The sequence below is a fragment of the Carcharhinus amblyrhynchos genome, chromosome 2 (genome assembly GCF_965287045.1).
Source record: "Carcharhinus amblyrhynchos chromosome 2, sCarAmb.v2.hapA, whole genome shotgun sequence".
Lineage (NCBI taxonomy): Eukaryota > Metazoa > Chordata > Chondrichthyes > Carcharhiniformes > Carcharhinidae > Carcharhinus > Carcharhinus amblyrhynchos.
The window spans coordinates 73,278,304-73,287,567 of NC_137325.1; the positions used below are offsets into that span (position 1 = coordinate 73,278,304).

The 9,264-nt window shown below is 40.4% G+C and overlaps 1 protein-coding gene across 3 annotated transcripts; it reads right to left on the reverse strand.

Moving 5' to 3' along the window:
* Window positions 1-3,522: 3,522 nt before the first annotated feature.
* Window positions 3,523-8,505, reverse strand: arl4aa (ADP-ribosylation factor-like 4aa). 3 transcript variants are annotated; one of them, XM_080207389.1, is made up of 2 exons: window positions 8,447-8,505; window positions 3,523-6,735 (listed from the first exon to the last, which is right to left on the reverse strand). In XM_080207389.1, the coding sequence occupies exon 2, from the start codon at window positions 6,600-6,602 to the stop codon at window positions 6,000-6,002; it is 603 nt and encodes a 200-aa protein (XP_080063515.1). In that variant the 5' UTR covers window positions 6,603-6,735; window positions 8,447-8,505; the 3' UTR covers window positions 3,523-5,999. The 3 variants fall into 3 exon arrangements, with proteins under 3 accessions (XP_080063515.1, XP_080063505.1, XP_080063524.1); XM_080207379.1 differs by lacking the exon at window positions 8,447-8,505 and adding an exon at window positions 7,975-8,098; XM_080207398.1 differs by lacking the exon at window positions 8,447-8,505 and adding an exon at window positions 7,634-7,950.
* Window positions 8,506-9,264: the final 759 nt, after the last annotated feature.

Sequence of the window (9,264 nt, forward strand, 5' to 3'; positions counted from 1 at the left end):
ACTCCTGCTCCTATTTCTTATGTTCTTATGTTCCTACACCAGCATAAAGTTCTTCCAGACACCTGGTGTACAATAGTCAGTAGGGGCAAAAATGATTGCCTTATGACACCAGGAGTCCTACTATCTTGGGTTCTATGCCACTTCTGGGACTGTAAATAATTTTTTAAGGCAAATTCCACAGGGATATCCTACCTTGCCAAAGGGGTACCTTGGCTTTCCAAACCTGCTTTTACCAAGTCAACATTGCATTCTTTGGAATCCACAGTGCGAGGCTACCAAATACCAATTAGAGTGGATGCAACTGCCTCTGTAGGATGCACGTGTGAGAAACAAACCCCGTGAAAATGGAAAATGCCATTGTCAGAGACAGGACTTGTATTTTTGAGCAGTTCTGTTATTTTCACAAAGGTGTCCATTCATCATTGCATAAATCTGGGCATTTGCATCTATCTTCATAAAAGTGGGTGATGATGCAGACATGGTGATTAAGGAGGAGTGAGAAATTTGGATGGAATAAACATAGTGAGAAGAAGAATATTAAGGTGTTCAGCAACTTAATTAAAAATGAATAAGTTACTGGGCCCAGGTGACATCTATCCATGGTTGCTAAGAGAAGCAAGAGAGGAAATAAGAAAACTGTTAACTATCATTTTCCAATTCTCTCTGAATACAAGCTTGGTTACACAGGACTGGAGGACTGCTAGCATTATACCATTAATTAATGCGGCAAGGATAAAATGAGCAATTACAGGTTGGTTATCCAAACCTCAGTAGTGTGCAAATTATTGGAAAAAGAAATTGAGGGACTGTATAGATAACTTCAGGTGAACAGTCAGCATGGATTTGCTCAAGGAAGACTGTAGCTAACGTGATTGAATTTTGAACAGGTAACAAAGAGCATGGACGACGGTGCTGTATTTGATGTCGTCTGCATGGATTTTAACAAAGCCTCTGTTCCGCGGTGTATACTTGTCAGAAACACAAGAGCCCATGGAGTCCAAAGGTAAAGGGCAAGTTGGATCCAAATTTTGCAGCCGCAAAGGTATATAGTCAATGTATGTTTTGGTGACTGGAAGGCTATTTTCAGTGGGGTTTCATAGGCTCAGTATTATGCTTCTTGCTTTTTATAGCAAGTATGAATGATTTAGATGCAGATGTGGTGTGATGAGGAAGTTTGCTGACTATACCAAAAATTGAAACATGTCTAATATCAGCTCCCTGTCCAAAAGCAGGTCCGACCCACAAAGCTGCAAGCTCCACTGCAGGTAGGATAAGAAGGCAGGTCTCAAATTCACTCCAACCAGAATAGGGATCAAACCCTGTGCCAATCTGATCCACCCTGACTGACCGGCTAACTGGGACAACCTGCCACTAGGGAGTCTGGGTTGCTGTGGCAATATGTACCGTTACATACATATTGTAGTCTGGTGCTATGGAAAGTGATGCTAGAGATTCCATAGCATCGTTGACCAGGAATCTCTCTTGCTGTTACCACTTGTGATCGGTATGTGTTGGAAGGATTTACAATTTGACTCAAGTAGTTTGGTCAAGATATAAATACACTTTCCTTGGCCAATTAGTCTTGAATTGAGATTGGAACCCTGAGCTGATGGCTAAGAGGCAGAGATATTACCCAATGCACCACCTCGTTTATGCCTGATATAGTGAGGAAGAAAAACAGTAAATGATAGTCAATCCAGATAATTGTGAGGTAATGCAGAAACAGCAAACACAGCTAGAGAGTACATAATAAATAATATACTAAGGGTAGAAGCCTCAGAATGCATGTCCATAGATGTATGAAATAGATAAGGTAGTTAAAAAGGCAGATGGAATACTTTATTAACTGAGGTGTGGCAAATTAAGAGCAGGGACATAATTCAAGAGCTGTACAAAACTAGGTTGGTGCTATAGTAATGTACAGTCCTGATTTTATACGTTGTTTACATACACAAGAGGACACATAGGAGATGTAAAGTATGTGGTCACACTTGGAGAATTTCAGACACGAGGAAATACTCGTTAGTGTGGGGTTTTTTTTTATTAGCAGACAGGCAACTGAGAGATATAATTGTGGTGCATAAAATTGAGGACCCAGATATAGTGGATAGCAAAAAACTGTTTCCTTTTTCATTTGGCAGAGACAAAATTCAAGGAAAATCTTTTTATGCAGAGGGTGAGTGGTAGGAGTCTGGAATACTATCTGAGAGGAAATCCCTCCCATATTTAAAACTACTTGATACGTGCTTAAGTGTCATGCTCTACATGGATATGAATCAATAACTAAAAAGGGCACAGTTCCTAGAGTGGACTGCAGCTGGAGACAAGAGATTCAACACCAAAGAAAATTAACTTGATCTCATCCTCACCATCTGTCACAGATGCATCCATCCACGAAAGCCTTATGGAATGGTGGTGTGGCGGGGGTAAGATTCTATTGCTGAATCTTAGAGAAAATCCAATGTGGAGGAGTACAGGCAAAATATCATAGGGCAGCACAGCCTATTGTATGATGTGTTATATAGTTAATTGAAGCTAATGTGAAAAACCACAGGCAATCTTTCACAACCATTGGCAGTGGCATACTTGTGGAGGGCTTTGATGGCAGTTCAGATAACAGAACACCTGTCACTGCATCAATGGTTACTTGAGCGCTGCCTCCATGAGCCCCTTCAGACAAATCCAGATAAGTAAAATCACTTGTGGTTGTTATGTCATAAAAAGTAAACAAGTCCTCCTTTTATGCACCCCCCCCCTTCTCAGTGCGTCACTCCTTTGCTTCCTCCTGAAGTATTTAAAGTTGTTGGATTCCCACAGAAATGTTTCCATATCTCAAACCATAGCAGTGTCATAACTCGTACCACAAAGCCTTTAAAATAAGGTGACCAAAATTAAAAAGGAAAGAAAACTTACTGCCTTAGTTTTGATTTAAGTGGCCTGTTAAGTTTCACTATCTCATAAGGAACCTACTGTTCATGGGTGTGTACAGTTCAAACGCTAGGAAATATTAGGAACATTGATACAAAACTCCCATTAAGCTTCCATAGTTGTTCAAAATGAAACTAATTCATGCCCACATTTCTGCAGAACATTAAAGGTCAAAATCAGGACATATTGCATTAAGGCAATGCTCTGTTCACAAGAGGCACATAGAATTCCTCTGCTAACAGTGTGATATAGTCCTAAATCAACAATAAACACAAAAAGAACACCAATTGCAATTTTCAATTATTACAAATCAGTTTCAGGAAAAAAATTCTATCATGGTATTCCAATGTATTTTGAAAAGCCTGTATAAATGTTATTTTAGATGGCCCTACTACTGATCAGATGTATTTCATAAGATGCGGATCTTTTCTTTCCCAGTCTGACTTGTTGAAACAAAAAGACAATTCTTTGTTTGCTGAGCTATTACCATCTCTTAACAGCTACAAATTAAACAAATTTACTGTCATTAAAGACTTGGGCAACACTGAACAAGTCTTATAACATTAAAATGTTTTGAACTGAAAACTGGCACAGTTTATTCAGAGTTGTATTTATTAAGGTCCAACATTTATATAAATATAAAGAATTTTTCCAATCAGTGACAGCAATGCCACTAGTGCAGGTGGTAAACACATAATCAGAGACAGATCCATAGAAGTCATTCGATTCTTAAAACAAGTTAAAACAGATGTTACACAAAGATCTTTAATGAACACTAAAGTGCATTTCTTGAAGCCACTGTACAAGTCAAATAGAAGATATTTACAGTGCCAGAATCTGTACAGTAAAGTATCAACAGCTTTATTAATTCAAAGGAAGTCCCAATACAAGGTCTTTGGAGATAGAAAATAGACAGCTTGTAATAGCATCGTTACGTTTTCCTTTAAGACTAATGTCAAATCAATAAGTTTGCTTTTGCTAATTGCTTTTTGCAAGTTGATCAGGTTTAATGACAATGAACATTATAACGAATTGACCTGTCTTTTTGAATTATAGAAACACTGGAAGTAAACAAGCTATTTAGTTCTGTGAAGGCCACAGATGGCCTTTTTCATGCCAGAGATATTTTCTGCACTCAGAGCACCCAGGTTTCAATTCATTTTCAGCATATGAAAATTTGAATACACGTGTTCACACAAGATTCTGTGCTTTTGTACACATGAAAAGTGAATGTTTTCCTCAGCAATTAATATGTAAGCGCAGAGCCCCAATATTTTCCAAACCTAAAAGGGCAGGGGAACAAAAAGTAGAAAACATCAAATCCATGTTTATAAAAGTTTCAGGAATTTATAGGTTCATTTGAGGTGTTAACTTAAATGCAACAAATAGGGAATGAACTTCAAGCCAAGCCCACATTTTGATCAAACAGAACTCACTCTCAATATTGCTTTGTTTGCTTTTGAGTGCAGAATTCCAGTAATACATCAAATACATTTGCTCAAGATAACCTAAGAACACCCTGGCCTACATTTTAAATGGGGAAAAAAAAAAATCGACAAACGTGTTACTATCAGCATTCCCATGATTAAATCTGGGTCACTATCTTTTGTCTGATATATTTCAGCAATTAAAATAAAAGATTCTCTTTTTTTTCCTACTTGCAATATGAAGAACGTAGTCATACAATAAGAAAATTCAGTGGTTGGTTTAACAGATTTAAATACTGTATAAGTTATTTTAGTTGCTCAAAGTTACAAGTTGATCTTGTATGCTGAGGAGAATATTCAATTTAAACTGTATGAATTTGGAATAACTTGATGTTTTGTTGATCTGTATGATCTGTGTACACTCCATATCTAGTTACTGCTGGCCAGTTGTAGTTTTATTAGAATGGTACCATCCCTTCATGAGGCCACAATACAGATACTTTATTTTTGCTCGAACCAAACCTCTCCAATTCTTCACTACAGAGATCATTAGCCACCTGTGTATGGCTACATTTTAATATGAATCATATGTAGAGAAATATGCAACCTTTAAAGAAAATTAAATCTCAAGTTTCCACACACACACACACACACACTCTTAAAAAGGTGGCACCAAATACTACAATTAATGGCAAAGCTGCCCTAAATAACTTTAATTGGTAAATTGTACAGTTGGCAACACATGCAGGCCTAAAAGGTCTTTAGTTTCTATTACATCTCAAGTCACAGCTTATATATGGTATAAAGTCTACCTTCCCAAAGTTAACACTGCTTAGAAATGAGGCTTCACAGCAACTTTAATGTGAATATCAGTAACAAGAACAGACTAACATGTGATTGCTACATTCCTGTGTCTATAAAAGAAACTTCAGAAGACAAGGTTCAAGGTCAGTTAAACACAGTGTTCCACGTTTTCCCTCCTCTCTCCCCAGTGGCCTCCAGTTCTGACACTGCACTTTTTCCACCAACTTAGACACAGCCTTGTCAACACGCTACAGATAATATATTTGGAGCCTTTTCTTCAATACCAGTAGCATCTCATTTTAATTAGTCTCTGACCGTTATTTGGCCAAAGACAACAAACAGCAATAAACTTCTCTTACACCAAAAACAGAAGAGCACTTAAACATTTTAAAAACCACAATCTGTAGCAGCCATTTCTTCCAAGTAATTTTGGTAAATATTCCTTGTATTGCAATAGTTCACATCCAAACATTTTTAGTGTCCAATTGGCCTAAAAATAATATTGTGCTGTAACAGGTACCTGGTCTTGCAGGCCAAAAAAATGGAACACTTGACTTACACATACACTTAATCACAAGGTGTCAATGAATATAAAACAAAATACTACAGATTTGAATATATTTTGGTCTAACAAAGGATGTTGATGGTTTTATGCCAGTACAACTGCTCTCCACATTTATCATATCCACTTTCCTGTGTGATCCCACTAATAAAGTCTGCATTAGGTCTCACTAGATTTGCATTTTTGACACAAACATTGTCAAAGGGCTACAGGTGTAGTGACCAGTGTAGAAACATTTCAGCTTTCAAAAATACAAAATATCTTCAACTGTTGTACAATCATCTCTTCTTTTTTTGCTGTTTCAACATTTTCCGCCTCTTGATAATCATTTCGTAAAGTTTTTCCAGTCCCTCCCTAAGCCCATCTCCTATGATAGCACAGGTAGGTTGAAGGTGCCATGGGGTCGAGGAGCTTATTTCACTCAAAGCTAACAGTTTCTCCACTTCAGAGAGGGAGAGGCAGTTCCTGAGATCTTGTTTGTTGGCAATCAAAAGCACTGGCACACCTTGGTTCTCAGAGATCCTAGTTATTTTATGCAATTCTGTTTTGGCTTCTTCCATCCTTTCTACATCTACTGAGTCCACCACAAAGATAATGCCATCTGTGCAGCGAGTATAAGATTTCCAGAGTGGTCTCAGTTTCTCTTGACCACCTACATCCCAGAAATGGAAAGTCACTGATTTTGAGTTCCCCAAAGTCACTCGGATTTTTTCAGTATTAAATCCTTTTGTTGGGACAGTGTTGACAAATTCATTGAACTGTAATCTGTACAGAACTGTAGTTTTGCCAGCACAGTCCAAACCCAGTATAACTATGTGAAGAGACTGAAATGATGGGAAACTTGATAAAATAGGCGTTTGATCTGAAAGTCCATTACCCATCTCGGATTGGAGGGAAAAGGGAAATGTAGAAGTCCACACTGAAAGACTTGGACAGTTAGTTCCAAATATTGCTGATCATTCCAGTCTGCGAGAATCCCGAAACTACGTGAATCCCGTGCAGTTTAAATATTATCTAAATAAAAATTAAAAACACACGCATTATATGGATGCATAATGAAGGAGGGAAAAAAAACAAACGGCTGCGCATGTCAATAATTAGGTCACATCTGAAAGTAAAATATCGCAGCTTCCATTGTTAACCAGTCAAATAATCCATATGGGATTTTGAAAAGTTTCTAAAACACGCCACTCCAATGTACCGAACAACCGTGTATAGTGGGGTTTAATTAAATCCTGAACGATTGCACATCAAATCCAGACCAAAGGCACAACCATGCACTAGCATCGCTGGGTTTGAGTTCCTCGCCGCAATGTAGAGTGAAAACAGATCTCACTTTCAAAAAACTGAAAATTGCAATAAAATATTGACAATGCGCTCAGATTTAACAAGATTGTGTTAACAGTCACTTCCAATGCCCGCCGTAACAAGCAGAGCACAAAAAAAATCAAATCCCTGAATTACTTTGCACAAGGCGTTTACCAACCGTCTAAAGTCACGGAGCAAAAGCACAAAATATAAATAAACCCAACTGTGGTAAACCATTTATATCGCATGCACCGACTTTTCCACCCAAGACTACGCGTATTGAAAAAGCCGGGCTATTTGTTCAACTGTCAAGTTACAACCACTCCGAACTCACCGAGAAATCCTCAAAACACACAACTTTAAAAAAACGTTAGAATTCCCCTATTAAACTCCTCAACGGCAAGATTAAAGCCATAAATTCGCCCTGGTACTCTGCTCACCTTTGCTCAATCCGGGATTTAAAAAAAAAGCCCAGTCAGACACAAGCTACAACGTGAACTTTTTATTCTACGGTATTTAATCCCGCTTTCCGTCAAATCAAATCGTTTAAAACTATCTAGTACTAACTCATTCGTTTTTAAATATATATTAAAAAATCACTTACTTCCACACAACACAAACTGCAGCTTACGATTCAACAAGTCTTGGCAGCGCAACATTACAAACATCCTAGGCTGCTGCTGCTTCTTATGGCAATTTCTGTGAAGGTGAGTTCGTGCGATCCTGACTAAACCCTTCAAACCTGTTCCTACAGTTGGGAGAGGGAGCTTGGCTCCGGACAACAACTCGATCAGCACAAACTAATTTAATTCCGCTGGTTAACTTTTTTTTAAGAAAATGATTTAACCACGGCACACTGTGCCTCACTGCTTCATTACTCGTTCGGTGAAGCAGCCACCCTGAAAGGTTGAGTGTACCGAGAAGCCGGCTGGATGTTATACTCACAGCTTGTTTTAGACACACGCTCCCACACCACGAACATCCCTCTCTCTCTCTCTCATACATTCACAACTCACACTGGAGACGCGCGTCTGCAACACTGCCTTGGCCAAACGCTGCAACACCAACATTCCACACTGGTCCCGCCCACCGGCTCCAGCTCCGCCCACTATCCACGAACCCCCCCAGTTCCGGCGTCACGTCTATTGGCTGCTCCACCAGACGCCGGCATTGCACCCACCCCGTCCCCTCTATCGCACCCCCATTGGCTCAGGCGAACGTCAATCACATTTTAGCCCAACCCCCCCCGCAAATCAAGTCCCTGCTCCTTCCTCCGCGGGTGACCAAGTTTTCACCAGCGGTGAAATCTATATAGAAAATTTATCGAATTCACACAGGGTTAGCTGACTACGCCACTCAGACAAACCGGCACCGCCATCAAATCCACAGATGGGGATAACCGGAGTGAATATCTTACCCGGGAAGAGCCGCTGGGGCTGCAGACGCACACTCACCACCACCCGCTCTCGAGCTCCATTAACGGCTCTGAGGCGCCCCCGCGCGGTGGCGCGCGCCGCTCCGGCCTCTCGGCCCAGCTGATTGGCTGTTTGTCCACTGGTCACCAGGAGACCGTCAACAGAGCGGGTTTAAAAATAAACCGCAAAACCCCGCGGGGCTGAGAAACTCTGGGAGAGGTAGGGAGACGCACACGCACAACCTAGAGAGGGAGGGAGACGCACACGCACAACCTAGAGAGGGAGGGAGACGCACACACAACCTAGAGAGGGCGGGAGATGCACAACGCAAAGCTGAGAGTTTCAAGGTTTCTAAAAACAACTGGCAAAGCCATGCTGGTGGGAGAAGGAGTTGGTGGCACAGTGGTTAGCAGTGCTGCCTCACTGCACCAGGAACCTGGGTTCAATTCCTAGTTTGGGTCACTGTTTGTGCAGAGTTTGCACATGCTCTCGGTATCTGTGTGGGTTTCCTCCCATAGTCCAAAAGATGTGCTGGTCAGGTGCATTGACCATGTTAAATTCTCCCTCAGTTACCTGAACAGGTGTTGGGAGTGTGGTGAAGATGGGATATTGACAGTAACCTCATTGTAGTGTTAATGTAAGCCTATTTGTGACACTAATAAATAGATAAACTTCAGAGGGGGAAGAGGGGAGATGGGAATGAATGGTGAAGGAGAATGGGGCAAGATGGGAGATGGGGAGGAGGGTTTTCAGAAAAGAAAGGGGATGAATGGGAAGGAAGGATGAATTGGAGCAAAAGGAAAGTGGGATATGGAGGGAG